At 33.9% G+C, this 20,086-nt stretch overlaps 1 protein-coding gene across 5 annotated transcripts in view; it reads right to left on the minus strand.

Moving 5' to 3' along the window:
• HGF (hepatocyte growth factor) overlaps positions 1–20,086 on the minus strand; it is an 81,662-nt gene that overhangs the window by 23,992 nt on the left and 37,584 nt on the right. For all 5 annotated transcript variants that reach the window (XM_041722876.1, XM_041722877.1, XM_041722875.1 and 2 more), the window contains 3 exons: positions 15,189–15,363; positions 12,333–12,460; positions 3,458–3,560 (listed from right to left, as the gene is read on the minus strand). In XM_041722876.1, the coding sequence (XP_041578810.1) occupies positions 3,458–3,560; positions 12,333–12,460; positions 15,189–15,363 (406 nt within the window). The remainder of the gene's footprint in view (positions 1–3,457; positions 3,561–12,332; positions 12,461–15,188; positions 15,364–20,086) is intronic.

The raw sequence follows: 20,086 nt of genomic DNA on the forward strand, positions 1-20,086 counted from the left end.
TACAGTGGCAAGGTAACAATACTTGTAGGCATAGAAATGGAGAAACACTGACAGAAAAAGAGCAGGTGACAAAGATCAAGGTTATAAAATACATAGAAAATGCAAGCTATTGCAAAAGTATTTTTCATGTTTCAGAAACATAAGAAGCATTATTGGCAACATCATTCTGACAAAGGACAGAAAGATACACTGAACAATTAATAATAGTGTGCTAATGAAATAATTTAAATTTAAAGTTTCACTGATCATATAGTTAGAATATAGGAGTTTTTGACAGATAACTGAGTAACACTTTCTTATTTTACATCTTAACTAAGTTTTTTTATTTTTTAAAAAGATATTATTTATTTATTTATGAGAGACACAGAGAGAAGCAGAGACACAGGCGGAGGGAGAAGCAGGCTTTATGCAGGGAGCCTGATGTGGGACTTGATCCTGGGACTCCAGGACCACGCCCTGGGCCAAAGGCAGATGCTCAACTACTGAGCCATCCGGGTGCCCCTTACTAAGTCTATTACAAAAGAAAAGCAAAAATACTGTGCATTATTTTATAAGACTATGCCCACTCATATAACATGAGTATTTATATTTATTTTGATAATATTAATAAAGCCAAACTCCAAATGACCATCCCAATCAAGTTATGAAAACTATATAAGTGACTGAATTTTTTTGGATTACTAATTCTTACCATACTTAAATGTAATTAATGGGCATTAAAAAACTGGAAAGTTTGGACAGGGAAAGGTGGACTATCTTTCCAAACTCAGTTTCATTTTCTGAACCAATAATAACATTAAATATAGTACTTACTATGTGCCAGATTCTATTATGTGATTTACATATATAAGCTTAAACCAACCTAATGAGATGGGCTTTAAGATTATGCTATTTCATACTTGATGAAATAGAAATCCACAGAAAATGATTTTTCTGAGGTCATATGGCTTATAAGCAGTAGAGCAGAGGTTTGAACAAATACCTCTAGAGTCAATGTTCAAAACCGCCGTTCTATACTATGTCCTTACTTAGTTGTGGTTTCTTTTTTTTTTTTTTTAAGATTTTTTGTTTATTTATTCATGAGAGACACAGAGAAAGAGGCAGAGACTCAGGCAGAGGGAGAAGCAGTGAGCTTCTGCAGGGAGCCTGATGCAGGACTCGATCCCAGGACCTGAGCCAAAGGCAGACATTCAACCACTGAGCCACCCAGGCACCCCTAGGTGTAGTTTATTCTTAAACCAAAGTGGTACCATGCAACTTAATGCAATTGGTACCATGCAATTTACTGCAATTTGTTTTCAAATGACTTTTAACTAGTTCCAAATATCTAACCCAAACTCAGTGAATTAAGGGTTTTAATGATGAGTTCCCTATGTGAATATGCCACGTATTTCAGTGGTATGCTGGTAATGTTTAAAAGAGTGCTCTGAGATGTGTGTGAAGACTTATCTGTTGTCCTTGCTAATTTCTGAGGTGCAAATTCTTCCACCACAAAAACATCAAGTTTCCAATGTCCAAATCTTCAGAGATTTCTAATGGCAGAGTTGGTACTATTGTCTCTCACAAGTCTGTAAGAGCTAGATCCACCACATGGCAGTGTTGAAATCAGCATTTCATCTTAATCATTCTAATTCTCACTTAAAATTCTCTAATGAATCTTAATGCTTAGGATAAAATCCAAAGTTCCTAGTCCAGCTTCCAAGGCTCTATATGGTCTTGCAACTAGAGAATTCCTTTTCTGTGGGCATTAACCAAATTACACCATCTTTCAACCTTACCAAAATTATTGCGGGCACTTTGCATTCTCTTAGCATAAAATATGCTATTTTTCATGATTTTTATAGTATGGTATTGGCATTTGCTGTTGGATGGCATTTCGGAGCATGATATCCTGAGGTTGCAATTTGGCTTATCTTTGAAATCCTAGAGCTACAGTGTCCAATACAGTAGCTACTAGCCACAGGCAGCTACTGAAGAATTGGTATGTAGCTAGCCCAAATTGAGGAGTGTTCTAATTGTAAATATACACCAAATCTTGAAGCTTTAGTATGAAAAAAATGTAAAATATCTCATTAATAATTTTATATTGGATACATAATGAAATGAAAAGGCTTTAGATATATTGGATTAATAAAATATATTATTTAAAATAGTCTTGCCTGTTTATTTTCACTCCTTTAAATGTGGCTAATAGAAAACAAAAGTACATGTGCAATTTACATATGTGAAATGCATGTTTATATTGGAGAGCGCGGCTTTAGAACTATCACTGTTTGTGAAGTAAGTTAATTGAAACCATATCATCCACCAGTGAGTACATTTTGGAAGAGAATAAAGTTAAAATTAAAGTATAACTAGAGGCAAAATAACTCAACCTCTCAGAGCCCTTAAATTCTTATTCACACATATAGAAATATCTTCCACATAGGATTATGATGACCAAATAAAATTATAACTCGTGTAAAGAAACCACAGCATAAGCACTTGATCAAATGATACTAACCTTTCTTCCTTCTATTCTACTGCATATTATATTCTGGGATATTTATTAAAATCAGTTTTATGTCACCACTATGTCTCAGACTTCTATAGGAATTTCAAACACACTAGCACTATTCCTAGGGTTGAGTAGCAGACAGTTTTTTTCTGTGAATATGTTCAATGTCAAAATCTCTAATCTTTAAAATATATAGTCTTTTTTTTCAATTGCATATACACTCCTTTGGTTGTAGAAAAATTTAGTGTTTCAAAATAAAGTTATAGCAGGAAACCTATGTCTATAAGTTGTTAATAGTTAAGTGGATATTTAAGATATGTATGTACACTCATGGTCACACTGATTTTTCATAACTGATATTAACAATTAGTAATTAACTGTGAGAACACAATCATATAATGTACTATTTGAAGCACTAGATTAGCCACTTAATTACGCACTGTCTTATCAGGCTGTACAATTGTTTTCTCAATATGGCCATATCATTCGTGATGGTGAAGCCAAAACTTGTGCCCACTTTTTATTAATGTCTCCCATGGGCATCTTATCACAGAACAGAACACATAGTAAATATTCAATAATAATGTGCTATATTGAATTGCTTATTTAAAAATTTGGGGGCGCTTGGGTGGCTCAGTGGGTTAAGTTGCCGACTCTTGATTTTAGCTCAGGTCATGACCTCTAGGGTAGGGCTCCAGGAAAGAGACTGCTTCAGGATTCTCTCTCCCTCTGCCCCTCCTCCTCTCCCCACCCCCCTCAAATAAATAAATCTTTAAAAAGAAAAAAAGCTTGTTACATGAAGGGAAAATACTAAATTGAGTTGCATAGAATAACAAATCTAATGTTTGTCTTAGCTTACTATAATATATGAGAATGGAAAGAAATAGCAATGTGCATATCTGTACCAGCAGATGCTGTTATAACCACATATAATGTATTGATAGAAAGAAATCTACACACCTATGTAGGTCTTCCATGTTCTTCTCCCACATTGAACATGTTAGTCCAGATCGTGTTTTGGATAAATTGCCCATATAATTTTTGCCATTCCCACGATAACAATCTAAACATAAAATATATTAAAGAGGACTAATGAATACAAGGAAGTATAGAAGAAAAACATTATTTACAAGGATGAAAATTCATGAAAGTCAACATAAAAATTAAAACAATACTCTGTACAAATATTTCAGATTAAAGTATCTTTATTTTCAGCCACATTTCTTCTTCCTTAAAGGTTTATGTATCTTATTACAAACTCAAAAAAAATCAAAGAAAAAAATTAAACGAGTGGCCCTTAGGGATACCTAAGAAATGAGAATTTTTAGAATCATGTATATATTTCCCAGCATTTTCTTCTGAAAAACTTAGCTCCACAGAAAAGTCAGAAGAATAATATAACAAACACTCATATACTCGTCACATTCGTTGTGTTTGGGTTTTCATCGTTCCCAAGATTAACATTCTGAGTCACCCAAGCCAGCTGTTTTGCAAATGCTCTTTAATTTCATTTTGTCTGATTATTTTCTCATGATTAAAATCAATTTAAAGACAGGATTATGGCATAGATGATATTTTTGTCCTTTTCAGAGCATTTTGTCATATGACATATGATGTCAGTTTGTTCCATTATTTGGGGTGAGTTTGATAACTTGGTTAAGTGATGTAAAGGAAAATTGTCGGGGCCTCTGAGATTGAGTAAATATCTTATTTCCAAATTTTCATAAAATGGTTTAGGCATACTTTGATTACTTTTACATGAATCAATTATGATTCATTGTTTTAAAATAGTTGTTCTTCAATTTCCTACATTTCTTTATTATCATTTTTCTGTAAATCAGGGCTTTTCCTTCTCCCCTACTCCTTCTGTGTAAGTATTCTGCTACCACTGGTGATGGTGATGCTGCTGCTGCTGCTGCTAGTAATACTAGTGCCTGTAGTAGAAATGGGAATATACAGGGATCCCTGGGTGGTGCAGTGGTTTGGTGCCTGCCTTTGGCCCAGGGCACAATCCTGGAGACCTGGGATCGAATCCCACGTCGGGCTCCCAGTGCATGGAGCCTGCTTCTCCCTCTGCCTATGTCTCTGCCCCCCCCCCTCTCTCTCTGTGTGACTATCATTAAAAAAAGAAAGAAAGAAAGAAGGAAAAAAAAGACATGGGAATATACATAGAGATTCCGAAGTCCTCTTTTTACTCAGGATGATATCTAATCTATTCCTGTTGCTCACTTGGATACTCAAAGTTGTTCCAAAGTTAGCTGATGGAAGCCACTTTTAACTGGCTTCTGTGCCTTTTACTGTGTCCCATGTGGTTTTATTTCTCACTTTTTTTTAAAATGAGTAATTTGTGTTTTATTAAACATTGATAGAAGTGTCCATATTCCTAATTTTAAAATATCATAAAAAGGAAGTCAAGTAAAAAAAACAGTTCTTCCAAATATGTGAGTTGCAGTTTTATATTTGAAAAGAAACACTATTCCATAATTTAAATAATAACACATATTTAAAAAGTGGCTATTAAACATTCCTGATTTTTAGATGATTGAGAATTGCAGATTTGGCTATAAAATATTATCTACAAACATACATCAAGATTATTTCTGTTTAAAACTTGGTCAGCCCGGCGCCTGGGTGGTTCAGTGAGTTAAGCACCTGCCTTCAGCGAGGTCATGATCCCAGGCTTCCTGCTAAGCGGGAAGTCTACTTCTCACCTTGCCCCTCCCACCTGCTCTGCGTGCTCTCTCTCTCTCTCTCTCAAATAAATATGAATGAATGAATGAATGAATGAATGAATAAATAAATAAATAAATAAAATCTTTTTTTAATAAATAAAATCCTTTTAAAATATTTTAAAATTTGGTAAACTGTAGTCTACTACCATTGGCTTTAAATATACTTTAATATCATAATAAATAGATATAAATCCTAATAAAATTTTTTAAATAATTCAATAATTTGTTCAAGAATCAGTTAACATAGTGAAAAATGAATATAATAAGGATACTCAATAGTCAGGTTTTCAAATCCATGCATCACATTTCATAATAGCACTATAAGGAATTTGGGCATAAATATAAAAACTCAAATAGGAGAAGACTTGATACAGAAAACATAGCAGCCATTCCAGTACACAATAAAATTCTTTTCAGAAAGCATAAACTTGAAAAGTCCAATACTTGTACATAAGCAGAATATACTAATGAAAACATTTTCCTCTGATGGTGCTTTTTTCCTCCATATTAGGAAAGTTTAAATCTTTAGCTTTTAGGTAGTAAATTCTTTAGATGGATTCTTACTGAATAAAGCAATTGTGCAATGTAGGACACGAGTACTGCTCTTTTACGTATTTTTGGATTTTCTGCATATATTTTTTTCTATATTGGTGGAAGAGATCCTCCTCACCACCACTACGCTTTTACTTGAATAAAGCCTACGATATACTTTTTCTTCTAAAACTTTATTTTAGAATAGATTTAATTTATAAGAAAGGAGTACATGTTACAGAGAGTTCTTATATACCACACAGTTTTTCCTACTTTTAATATCTTACATTAGTATGACAGCTTTGTCATAACTATTGAGCCATACTGATGCATTATTAACAAGACTGTATTTTGTTGAAATATTTTTAGTTGTTAAACTAATATCCTTTTTTTTGTGCCCTAGGCTCCCATGTGATACCCCACTATATTTAGCTGTCATTTCCTAAGGCTCTTTTGAATATGACAGTTTTTCTGACTTTCTTATCTGATGACCTTGTCAATTTTGAGGAAAATTGTTCAAATATTTTCTGATCATTTTTCAAAAGATTTATTTATTGGATGGGGAGGCAGAGTGGGAGAGAGAGAATCTCAAGTGGACTCTCCTCCTGAGCACATAGCCTTACATGGACTCTATTGCAGGATCCCATGACCCTGAGATCATGACCTAAGCTGAAATCAAGAGTCAGACGCTCAACTTACTGAGCCACCCAGGTGCCCCGGTCAAGTATTTTTTTTTTTTTTAATGCCCATCAGTTGGCTTTGTCTGATGTTTTCCTCATGATGTGATGTGGGTTATAGGTTTTTGAGAAGACATGAGTTTTTTAGCACTTTTTAACTTGCTGGTGAAAGATACTCCAGCCTCACTTTGTCTCAGGCCTCCTGGAATCATCAATTTCTCCAAGGGGACTTTGTTTATTTTTGTGATGAAAGCTAAGGATGAGATAAGAAATAGGTGCCAAGGGACGCCTGGGTGGCTCGGCAGTTGAGCGCCTGCCTTTGGCCCGGGCCGTGACCCTGAAGTCCTGGGATCGAGTCTCATGTTGGCTCCCTGCATGGGGCCTGCTTTTCCCTCTGCCTGTGTCTCTGCCTCTCTCTCTCTGTTTCTCATGAATAAATAAATAAAATCTTAAATAAAAAAAAAATAGGTGCCAAGTGTGCTTTTGTTATGTGTGATTTGAAGCATAATTTCCATGTGTTTGAAGAGAATTTACATATGTGTACTTTATTTTTAGAAATCTAGAATTCATATATTTTATTCATTACTTAGATTTTTTTATCCTTCACTTTTTAGTTTTAGAATTTTTATATTTTAAAATATTTCCCTTTATCTATAAGATACATTTTAACACTTACTTTCAAATATGTCATTTGTCTTTTGAATTTAAATACGGGTTTGGGGGGCACCTGGGTGGCTCATCAGTTAAGCATTTGACTTTTGATTTTGGCTCAAATCATAAGGCTGGTGAGATCAAGACCTATGTTGGACTCTGCGCTGGGCATGGAGCCTGCTTGATTCCCTCTCTCTCTTTCTCTTTCCCTCTGCTTCTCTCCCAACTTCTAGCTTTGCTCCTGCTCTTCCTCTCAGACTCTCTTTCTCAATCAATCAATCAATAAGAGGTGTGTGTGTGTGTGTGTGTGTGTGTGTGCATGCACACTTGCTGTGGTAGATTTTTTTTTTTTCTTTTATGGCCTCTAGATTTTGAGTGTTAATTAGATAGCTTTTCACCATATCTAAGTTAAAAAAGAATTCTTCCACGTTTACTTCTAGTATCTATGTGGTTTCCTTTTTTACATTCAGAGCTCCTACACATTTGGAGTTTATTTTAGGGATGGTGTAAGGCATGTATTCAATTTTATTGTTTTTAATTTTACCCATTATTATATTTCAAAAGTTCATTTTTCACCCAGTGATACATAGTTCCACACTCTTAATGTAATAAATCTCTGTAAGAAATCTATTTCTGACCTCTACATTTTTTTCCAATTGCCAATTTATTCATTGCACTAGAACTAAAGTCTTAATTACAAGCTCTTTATAAAATGTTTTAATATCTGATAAGGTTAATTGCCTCTAATCAGCCTTATTTATAAAGATCTTCCATAGTGTACTTACATGTTTATTCTTCCAAGAGAACTACAGAATCAGTTTGTTTGGAATGAGAAAAACAACGTATGGATCTATTTATTAGTATCACATTACATTTATAAATTAACTTAGGCAGGGGTGCGAGGGTGGCTCAGTTCGTTAAGCATTCGATTCTTGATTTTGGCTCAGGTCACGATCTCAGGATCTGAGATTGAGCTCAACTTCAGGCTCCGTGCCGAGAGTGGAGCCTGCTTAAGATCCTCTCTCACTATCCCTCTGCCCTTCCCCTGCTAGCACTCTCTCTCAAATAAAAATTAGGTTATGTAGAATTGATGTATTTATGATGCTGAGTTCTCATATCAAGAGCAAGGGATGCTTTTCCACATTAAAGTACACTTTAGTGGCTTGCAGTAGTGATTTTAAAATTTTATTACATAGATTTTGCAGATTTCTTTCTAAACTTATTCCTGTTTCCATAAGTTTTGTTGCTATTATAGATATAGTTTTCTCCTTAATTAAATCTTCAAACTCACATATGAATGCTACCTTAGGGATTTTTTTTATTACTTGAATTCATTTTTTAAAGTACATTGCTATTACATCTTTCCATAAATAAAGATCTTTTCCTTTTTCACCCAATCAATATGGAATTATTCTTATTTATATGGAATAATCTCTCCAATACAATATTAAAGAGGAATATGTTAAACCATGTTAAATTATATTTACGATGTTAGATAGTAAAAATAGCATACATTCTTGTTTTCTTTTTTAATGTCTATAATGTTTACATCAAGTATAATGGATATATGTGTTTGTGTATGTGGATACGTCTGTGTATATATATGTGTATATGTTAAAATGTGAAAACATATTTTAGGGAAGTCTCTGTCTCATCTGTGTTTATATAGATAGATGTAGATAGATACAGATATATAGATATAGATATATGGATATGTGTCTATAGTATATATATTCCAGAAATTCTTGTTTAGGTATTTTTATGAGAAAGTAGTGATTTTTGTAACAGGAATTTCAAAAGCTGTTAACATTTATTATATGATCTTTTTTTTAGATCTAAGATGAATGTTAATGGGTATCTAAAACTGAATCATTTTTGTTCTTAGACTCAACTCCATTAAATCAGTATGTATTATTTTTAAATTGTTTTATCAGACTGTTCATTCAAATTTCATTCAAAAATTTTATATTCACAGGAACGCCTGGGTGGCTCAGCCATCGAGCGTCTGCCTTTGGCTCAGGGCATGATCTCGAGTCTGGGGATCGAGTCCCGCATCCGGCTCCCTGCAGGGAGCCTGCTTCTCCCTCTGCCTGTGTCTCTGCCTCTCTCTCTGTGTCTCTCACAAATAAATTAAATCTTTAAACAAAAGTAAAAGTAAATAAAATTTTTATATTCACAAATGAGATGTTTATTGTTTTTATTTGTAGTACTTTCATCATGTTTAGGTATTATAATTTCATCACTACTGATGGAAGCTTTAATATATGTGTTAAGCTAGATGGAAATTTATGTAGCACTGAGATTAAATGGTCTGTGAATGCACGTAGGCACAGTATATTTTTGATGGAACAGTTTTCATTAATACATTTCTGTATTTCTTCTGTAAGAATAGATCTAATTCTTTGACTAACTGAATTGACCAGCATCGATTCAAATCAAATAATTAGAAATTCCCTAATAAATTATCTATTTTGTTTTTATTTCCAAAGTTTTCTACATGAAGTTAAATAAAATTGTCTTTTATGATTTTTTAAAAAGATTTTATTTATTTATTCATGAGAGACACACAGAGAGAGGCAGAGACACAAACAGGGGGAGAAGCAGGCTCCCTGTAGGGAGCCCAATGTGGGACTTGATCCCAGGACCCCAGGATCACGCCCTGAGCCAAAGGCAGATGCTCAACCGCTGAGCCACCCAGGCATCCCATCTTTTATGATTTTCAATTTTCCTGTTTCAATCTTTATTGCCCTCTTGATAATTATTATTTTCTATTTTTGTTTCTTTTTTTTTTTTTTAGTCAACTAGCTGGTAATTATTTATTTTGTTAGTTTTTTCAAAGAACCATCACTTTGCTTTATTCATTATGTCTAGTATTATTAGTTCTAGACTTTATTAATGTCTGCTTTATCTCGGTGGTTTTCCTTTGTATACTTCTTTTGGTTTATCTTTCTCCCCAACTCTCAGTTTGTAATTTAATTCACTTGTCTTCATAATTTATGATATTGATATAATCATTTAAAACTATGAATTGCATCCTGCTTACTGCTTTAAGTGTTTATTATATAATTCAATAGTTGTATTTTAATAGTATTTTTAAAGAAAGCCTATAATTTCAGTTTCCAAGTTTTGATAGTTATTTCACATTCAATCCAGAGTATTTGTATATATGCTAATTCAGATGTTGCAAGATTTAAGAAAAACGTTTCTAATTCATCAGTCCGTATGTGTTTATATTTTTTGTTATATGGAGAAGGATAAGAGCAATATCCTTCCACATGTATGCATGTGCATGCATGCATACATGTCACATACTAACACTTCATACCATTTGCTTGGCAGTATCACACAATGGCATAACTTTAAAACTTCACGGCTATATGTTGAATTGGCAAACAGTGTCTCTTGAGTGGACTTCTTCATTTTTAACACTTGTCTCTCAGAGCCTAGCATACTGTTGCATGCATCAGGTATAATATATTGTTGAAAATAACATAATATATTGTTAAAAGTAATGGATAGATCACTTTAAGGAAGGTTATATTCAATCCTAGCTGTGCTAATTTGAGAATTTAGGTAAGTTATCTAAATTTAATAAAACTAATTTCTTTATCTATTAATTTGTAGATTTATTAGGTAAGCAATACCATCAATTGAATTTGTATAATCTAAAATTTTCATATTCTACTACCTAATCCTTTGGTAAGTGATATACATGTATATAAAAGCATCTTAATACACGTAAGAAGCTTATTAAACAATGGTTCTTGTTTCCTCTATCTCAAATTATCAGCACATGTTTAAATGAACAAGTCAGGGACAAAGAAGATCCAGCTGGTACTAAACCTTCCTTAAACATTGGTTTCAACTTTATTTCCAACTGACCTTTAAAATCTGCCAAATAACAGTGAAATTGACTGAAAAGGAACTTACCCCTTCCTCCCTCTACAACTATTAACAGTTGTTCATGAAAAGAATGGCACTGAGGGAAAAGTTAAAGCATGGACAAAGTATGGATAGAACAATAAATCTATGAAATGGAGCTTTAAATTTGGCTTGGGCTTTTTAGGATGATTTTGGACTATGACCATCATAATTAATTTTATGGGAAAGAATGTGATTATTTAAAAATCATAACCCTCAACTCATTATATGCTAATAAATGCCCACATTCCAACATCAGCATTAATCTTTAGCAAATTATTTCTTTTTAAAACCTATTCCAATCTGACTTTTCTCTACTACTGCTCCCCAAAACAGTGATCTTCAATGGCATCTCTGTTTCCAAAGACAGTTGTGATTTATCCCACCCCCCACTGCTACACATCATCTCCACTGCTGACACCCAGGTCCACATCACTCTTCTCTCTTTCCTGAATTACTGAAAGAGCCACGCAATAGTTTCTCCCATTTGGGAGAAGTTGTTAGAAGTTCAGAAGCTCTGGCTGTTTTTCCATAATGCACCCAGAGTCATCCTGTTAAAATTTAAGCCAGACCGATGATCTAATTTATCTTTTCAAAACCCTACAACAGAATCCTTTCTCTTTCAGAATAAAAGTGTAAATCCTTCCAATTCCTACAAGGCATATTTGATTTTAGACTGTTCTCTAACTGTACCCCAAGACTCTCCCCCTTGCTCTTTGGCTGGCCACAGTGATAAGCTTGATGTCTCTAAGTGATAAGTGATAAGCTTGCTATCTCTTTCCTTTACCTTTTTAAACACTCTCCCATCTCATGCCATTTGCACTTGCAGTTTCCTCTACCTTGAACGCTATTTACAAACATATGCACATGGCCTGTGCTGCTCCTTACCTCTTCCAGGTCCTCCTTAAGTGTTCCCTTGATATGTCAGATCATCCCACACTATTAAAATATAAAATAACGACACCCTCTCTTCTTACTTAGGACATTTTTCTCTCTGGCACTTACCACAAACTAATGTAGTCCCACTTCCATTTTGTTTGTTTTATTCCTGTGTTCTGTTTCCTGGACTTATTGGAGTTCCATGGAGACAGAAAATTTTGTTTTATTTACTAGTATATCCCCACTGTCTAAAACTGTGCCTGGCACTAGTATACGCTCAAATAAATAAGCGATTATTGAGCAAATGAATGTATAAAAGAAATGGAATTTCAGAGTTGGCGATTCTGTTTGTGAACCAGTAAAACCAGTGTAACACGAAGTAGGTCTCTCTAAGCATTTCCCCTGAATTTAATCGTGCCCACCCTGCAAAATGTCAGTTATTACCTTGTCCACTTGACACATCACATTTTGGAATTTGGGAGCAGTAGCCAACTCGGATGTTTGGATCAGTGGTAAAACACCAGGGTGACTCAGCCCCATCTGGATTTCGGCAATAATTTTCTCTTAGGTCCCTATTGAGAACAAGCATGTTAATGTAAATTGCCCACGTTCTTACAAATGGTAAGTTAGCACTATTACATCTCTAGAATCCAAGAATGCATGCATGTTTATAAACAGCGTTCTAAGTTTCAGATTTAGGATAGTTATAACAATTTAGAGCTCAGTATACACAACTGACACTGCCCATATTACTGAAATAAAGGCTGTCAGATATCAGTATTCTTTTCGTTCCACAGGCCTGGAGTTCCACACAAGCACTACTGCTTCATGAAAGGGAAAAAACAGGACCATTTCATTTTTCTCACTTATTCTCAACACTTGGACTCTCAGCTATTATAATTTTTTAAAACTGGCCTCTTATTTATTATGTTTTCAAGGCCCATATATAATATAGAAACAACATGTATCTCTCTTTGCTGAAGAAAGGTTATTTTTAATAGTTGTTAACTACTCTCATTTAAAATGGAAGTTCTGGGTAGTCTGGGTGGCTCAGCGGTATAGCGCTGCCTTCGGCCCAGGGTGTAATCCTGGGGTCTCGGGATCGAGTCCCACGTCGGGCTCCCTGCATGGAGCCTGCTTCTCTCTCTGCCTATGTCTCTGCCTCTCTCTCTCTCTGTCTCTCATGAATAAATAAAATTTAAAAATAAAATAAATGGAAGTTCCACATATCCAAATATTTGATACCAAAAAAAAAAAAATGGTAGCTATTTCTTCCTTGAATTCTGTATTTAACTTATTTAATTTACTGCATAGATTTCTTTCCCTTATAAAATACTTCTTTGTTGATTTACAATAGTTATCTGAAAACTTTATGTTTCTATAAAATTAAGGCCTAATTTTAGTATAGAAGACCTAACTAGAAGAAACCACCAATGTAGTACAAGCACATCCCTTACTTTAGCAGTGATTTAATTAGCATTTAAAGTTCTCAACAAGGAAAATGTCTATACTCTCTATATTCTCAGTATGTAAAAGAATTTTTCCTTAATATAGGGCTCACATTAAATAATATGTGTACTTTATAATTCACTTTTCTGAAAAATGCTCTCTAATTTGAAGCAAGCATAGGTTTTCTCTTCATAGACTCCTGGCTAGTAATTTGACAAAATTAATACGCAATCTATTGAAACTACATTATTTATATTACTTAGGTCCAATTGGAAGTATTACAATTTTATTAATGCCCAAGTTCACCATTGGAAATGGACAAACTTTTTAAGGAAGAAACTTGGGTTTAGTTATTTAGTCGAAATATGTCCTGACATAAACTCTTATTTAAGATTATGAGAACAGTGATGGCCAATAGTTAAAGCCATTGTATAGCAAATGTTCATAGTTACAACCCATATTAAAGTCATTAGCCTTCTTATAAATTATAAAATTATTAAGATGAAGAAAATCTTTTATTCTTTTAACTAATATATACTTATATTTACAAAAATATGTCAATATAAAATATGTATGTTAAGTTTTACACCAAGTTTATACAAATTTGTTATTTTAGATAAATAATTGCTTAAATTCTTTTGAATATTTGTACATCTACAATTTCTTGAATATTATTACCAGTCATTAGACATTAACAAAATATGTGAATGGTGCTGATACTGTCTCCTTTGTCTGTGTTAACTAATCTTTTCCCATTTTCTTTGCTTTTTCTACTTTGGTATTTATTTCTGAAGTGTGAAACACATGGGTCAGGAACAGAGAGAATCGCTATGAAGGAAATGAGTGAAGCAAACCCACAATGACAAGTAAAAATTTGTTATTATAAGATAATGAAAGAATAATAAAATGATTATTTACTATCTAAGCAAATACACTGAATTAGCTAAAACAAACAAACAACAAAAAGCACCTATAAAATATCTCCTCTCTCCAGTGGATGGGCCAACTAGTCTCATAATTCTCCATCTTGAAATGTTAAGCTCTCTTATTAAAAGCCAATTACATAAAGCCAATATATGTTATTTATAGGTGCTATTTCAGCAAAGCCACTATGAATGGCACGTCTGTTATAAATTTCAAAAGCAATCATTTTATGTTCCTCATAACAAGGTGGACAATTTAAAAACACATGGTATTGTGGCTGTTCTGTGTAGCTAAAGTCAAGTGGTGAAAAAAAACAGCTACGGAGAAGGTACATAGCAGCAATATAATTGATATTCAAGGGCGGTTTCTTTGGCTTGATTTATCTAAACAATTGTTTTACTTTCCCACTTTTCAAAGGAAATCTAGAAACAATAGAAAACATATTTAAATTTTTAAAAATAATATTACTTCAAGGCTGAGAATGCATTAGTTTACAATACTGACTGAAATCAAGGTATGCCTCTTCTTGTGAAAGAAAAAATATGTAATCCCCTTAAAATTAATGTGAAATTTTAAGAAGGCACTAATTAGAAACTTGCCTGGTTATCATTACCATTAATGATTTATTAAGTGCACCTGCAAAATCAAAGCTGTGATCAGAAACCTAGAGATGTGTTTTACAAGATATGGTGTATCACCATCTGATTCAAAATCACCTAGAGTGTTCATTAAAATGCAGATTTGAGGTCCAGATCCCAGTCCTTAGAAATCAAAATATCTGGGGGCATGAATCTGCCTTTCAAGTCCTGATTGTCCCTCAGCACACCAAAGTTTAAGAATTACTAACACAGAAGTTAGTAAAGAGTAACTATTCAGCTTCATTTCCTGCAGAGTCTACTGAAATGTGTATGTGCCTAATATACTCACTTGCACTTGAAATTTTCAGGAGTTATGTCATGCTGGTGAGGATACTGGGAATCCCAACGCTGACATGGAACTCCATTCCAAATGGTATTGATGGTGCCCCGGTAACCTTCTCCTTGACCTTGAATGCATTCAGTTGTTTCCATAGGGACATCTGTATCATTCATAGTACTGTGAGCTGTTGATAAAAAGAAATATTAAACTTAAGCAAAATCTTTCAATTTGTCATCTACCTCAGTGTTAATCTGCATATGTATTACTAGGGTTTTCTGTCACATAGGTTTTTATAAAAATTGAATAGAATAAAAAATTCAAGGGATCAGTATTGCTACCTCAGTCCACCTAAAGGAATGATGGACTCAAGGATTTCTCTGCTCATGAAATAGAAAATTCTAGCTTGGCTTTATCCAGATTAGTTTGAAAGAGCATCATTTAATAACACTTAAATTCCCTGGATCTGTCTACTCATTCATTGACATCAGATATAAAATCTTTCTATTTTTAATAAACATTTATTTATAAATATGTTTTTAATCAGTTTTTTTTTTTTTTACTTTAGAAATTGAGAAACATCTAGGAGTAATATAGTGATCACATAAGGAAATTAAAAAAGCACTAAGCTGGGACGCCTGAGTTTCTCAGTCGCTTAAATGTCTGCCTTTGGCTCAGGTCATGATCCCAGGGTTCTGGGATCAAGCCCCTTGTCAGGCTTCCTGCTCATCAGGGAGTCAGCTTTTCCCTCTGCCCCTGTCCCTGCCTCTGCTCAAGTTTTTTTTTTCTCTCTATTTTTTAATAAATAAATAAAATCTTTTTAAAAATAAGTAAATAGGGTATCCCTGGGTGGCTCAGCAGTTTAGCGCCTGCCTTTGGCCCAGGGCATAATCCTGGAGTCCCAGGATCGAGTCCAGCATCAGGCTCCCTCCATGGAACTTGAGTTTCTCTCTCTCTCTCATAAATAAAATCTTTTTAAAAAAGTAAATAAAAAATAAAAAGCACTATGCTGTAAGGTTGGCCATAAAAAAAGTAAGAAAGGGAATAGTTGATCTAGAGAACATTTTAAAAAATCAATTTATCATTATTACTATCTCTATTCCAATTTTCTTTTCATTCAAACACTAAAATAGTATATTTGTGAAAAATTCTTTAAACACATTTACTGCCATGTGTCACTTATAACTAATATATGCTGAATAGATAGTATTTCTGAATGACTATACAATTAATCCTAAAATCAGTTTGTTTAAATACACATAAAAGTTGATAATGGCTTTAACCACAGTTTTCTTCCAATACAATAAATATATTCTAAGCTGGTATGTTAATTTTTTAAATCAGTTTGTTAGCATTGAAAGAAATCAGTTGTTCCTAGGCAGATTTATTTATTTATTTTTCCTAGCCCAAATACAATTCTTACCGCACTTCATACAGATCACAAAAATCTCCATAACAAAGTAAAAAAAGTACAAAACTTAAAATTTTATTACAACTTGGACCTGCTCTTTTGTCTTTAATGATGTTTATTCAAACAAAATGTAACTGAAAACTTTCTAGAGCAACTAAAATTCGTATACCTTCTCAAAACATACTTGAAAATATGTATGGTTCTGTAGAGTGAGGTCAATGTATACTCCCCAGTAACCTTTACAATCTAAATGGTCATTGAAAATGCCCCTGGATAAAACTCAAACTGACAATAAAACTCCAAACTCACTAAGACAGTCTAGGATTTGAACAAATGCCTTTAATTTATACATTCTGGAATTTTATGTGTCATTTCTCAAAAGAAGTCAGAATTAGATATGCCTTCAGAGGCTAGGGATGTCTATAAAAGTGTTCCACATGTAATAGTGTAAATTCTTTTTTAAACTGCTCCTCATTTTATTTAAATTTCTTTCTGTGTGGAACTCCTGCGTGGTTCAGTTAGTTAAGCAGCCAACTCTTGATTTTGGCTCAAGTCATGATCTCAGACTCAAGGGATTGAGATCCATCTGGGACTCAGTGCTCAGCAGGGAGTCTCCTTATGATTCTTTTTTTCCCTCTCCCTTTACCTCTCCCTCCACTCACACTCTTTCTCTTTCTCTCTCTCTAAAACAGATAGATATATCTTTCAAATAAAGGAATGAATGAATAAATACATTTTTTTAACAAATAATTACTCTTTATGGGGCTTAATGTTTTATTTCACTGAGTTCCATGAAAACTAAGTGGAACCTAAGCTTGGAGTTATTTTATGAAACTCAGTAAAAAAGAAGGAGGATTAATCAATGAACATGTCAACCACTGGAATATGTTGTATAAACAGATTTCCAAAAATTGCCCTTAAAATAACTTTTCTTCAGTTCCTTTTAAAATATGTTTTTATTTCTTATGTATCTACTGCAGGGAATGAAAATTTGGCTCAGAAATACCTTAAATTAAAAGGAACTTCAAATGAAGATAAGCAAAATGTCCAGAGATCGGTTTTCAAAGTGCTCATTGAGAGTTGATTTCCGAGAATTAATATGTTCTGATATTGGTAACATATATCAATTCAGGAAGCACAAAAATTATTGGCCTGGAAGAAATGACTTGTACAGAAAAAGTCAGTGCTAGTTAACTAAGTCCTTTATGATTTTAAAATTAAAGTTCTGGGCAGCCCGGGGTAGCTCAGCTGTTTAATGCCACCTTTGGCCCAGGGCATGGTCCTGGAGACCCGAGATCAAGTCCCACGTCGGGCTCCCTGCATGGAGCCTGCTTCTCCCTCTGCCTGTGTCTCTGCCCCTCTCTCTCTCTCTCTCTCTCTCTCTCTTTGTGTGTCTCTCATGAATAAATAAATAAAATCTTAAAAAAAAAATCCTAGGCAGTGACAGTAAAAGGGAAAAAAGCTTTAAAATTAAAGTTCTTAGATGCAATAGAAAAGTAAGATGGATTTCACAGGTCCTCAGGAACTATATATTATTGAAACAAATGTCACCAAGCTACTATTTCTGATGATTTAACTGTTAAATGATCTGGGGATACTGGGTATATATGAAGGGGAACATCTTTAAAGGATGATAACTTTAAAACAGTTAAAAGTTCAAGCTTTTACTGACATATTTCATACCTAGTTACAAAGCTATGATATAAAAAAAGACAAAAACAAGTGTCTCCAGGAACCCATCAATTCATCACCCTAACATTTTAGGAAGAAAAGTTTTTACTCCCCTACTTCTTGGGCACAAGTTCTTGGGAAGCAAACTGAGTTAGGACTTCGAGTCCAGACAAGGGGAGGAAGGTCAGAGTCAGGACAGCTAGAGCAAAAGCGCTTCAATTAATCTTCTTAGGGACTTCATTGTCTATCTTGGGTACTTCTACTGTTTTACTTTCCTATGTATTTATGTGTGTTTGGTTTTATTTGTTTATTACTGACCCATTTTTCTCAAGTATTACTCTGACATTGTGAACATGTAATCAAAAAACTCAGTCTTAGTGAGTTTCAAGGTCAATCAAGGCAGCCTTTGGCTAGATATGGGTCCACCACATCTCCCTGAGAACATAGCTAGAGGCTGAGCCCATCGGAGATTAACATGCTCTGCTTCTTGGACACTAAGATGTCAATATAAGATTAAAAATCAGAGATAATTTCTAGAATGTGTTATAAGACAAAAGTAATTGGATTTTCTTTTTTTTTTTTTTTTCTTTTTTAAATGGGTAATTGGATTTTCAAAGTAACTTTTTTCATGAATACCTTTATTAAAGCAACATTTTGTAAACATAACTCATGACAATTGAAATTCAGAGCCTTAAACTCAAAACAAATTTAATTGCACTTTTTGAATAAAAGAGATAATTAAACAAATATTATCATAATTCTTGAAGAAATCAATACCTAGAAAATTCAATGAGTAATTACATATTCATCAGAAAATTTTAAGAGGAACCATAAAATCTTAAGGCTCGTAGAAGATGAAAACTTTTCCTAATTTGAGTATCTGTGAAAACCCCAAGTAAAAAGCCCCAGGTTAAAAAAAAAAACTTGAATAAAAATATTAAGGAAAATATTTCACTGTTGATTGATCCACTGAAATTCCAGTGTCAAGTTCAGAGTCCTAATTGTTGGTACTAATTTTGTGCCTCAACTGCAGAGGTCCCCAATAAATTTTAATTATTGATTCTTTCACTTTTAAAAGTAGCAATCATAAAATCCTCATTTGAATAATTTTGTTGAACAGTTTTTTCTAAACTTTCATTAGTATAATTTAAAATCTTTGATGTAATTTAAGAAATCACTAAATATTCACTTAAAGACAGTATAAGTTAAAATGAGTAAATAAGGGGCGTCTGGGTGGCTCAGTCAGTCAAGCATTTGCCTTTTGACTTAGGTCATTATCCCAGCATCTGGGATCAAGCCCCACATCAAGCTCCCTGCTCAGCGGGGAGTCTGCTTCTCCCTCTGCCTTTATTCCTGCTCATGCTCTCTCTCCCTCTCCTCTGTCTCTCAAATAAATAAATAAAATCTTTTTTTAAAAATGAGTAAATAAAAAACACAAATTTGGATTTACCTTAAGTAATTTGATTCTTTAACAGACTTCTTTAAAGATTTTATTTATTTATTCATGAGAAACACAGAGAAAAGCAGAGACATAGGCAGAGGGAGAAGCAGGCAGGGTCCCTGCAAGGAGCTGATGCAGGACTCGATCCCAGGACCCCAGGATTCATGACCTGAGCCAAAGGCAGAGGCTCAACCACGGAGCCACCCAGGTGTCCCTATTTAACAGATTTTAATGTGTTGGTGGAAATTCAAACTTTTTGAAATTAAAATTCATATGTTGAAAACCTGATCACAAATGTGGTGATATTAGGATATGAGGTTTTTGGTGGGTAATTAGGTTATAGGGGCAGATTCCTCATGAGTGGGATCAGTGCCTATATAAAAAAGA

The sequence above is a fragment of the Vulpes lagopus genome, chromosome 11 (assembly GCF_018345385.1).
Source record: "Vulpes lagopus strain Blue_001 chromosome 11, ASM1834538v1, whole genome shotgun sequence".
Classification (NCBI taxonomy): domain Eukaryota; kingdom Metazoa; phylum Chordata; class Mammalia; order Carnivora; family Canidae; genus Vulpes; species Vulpes lagopus.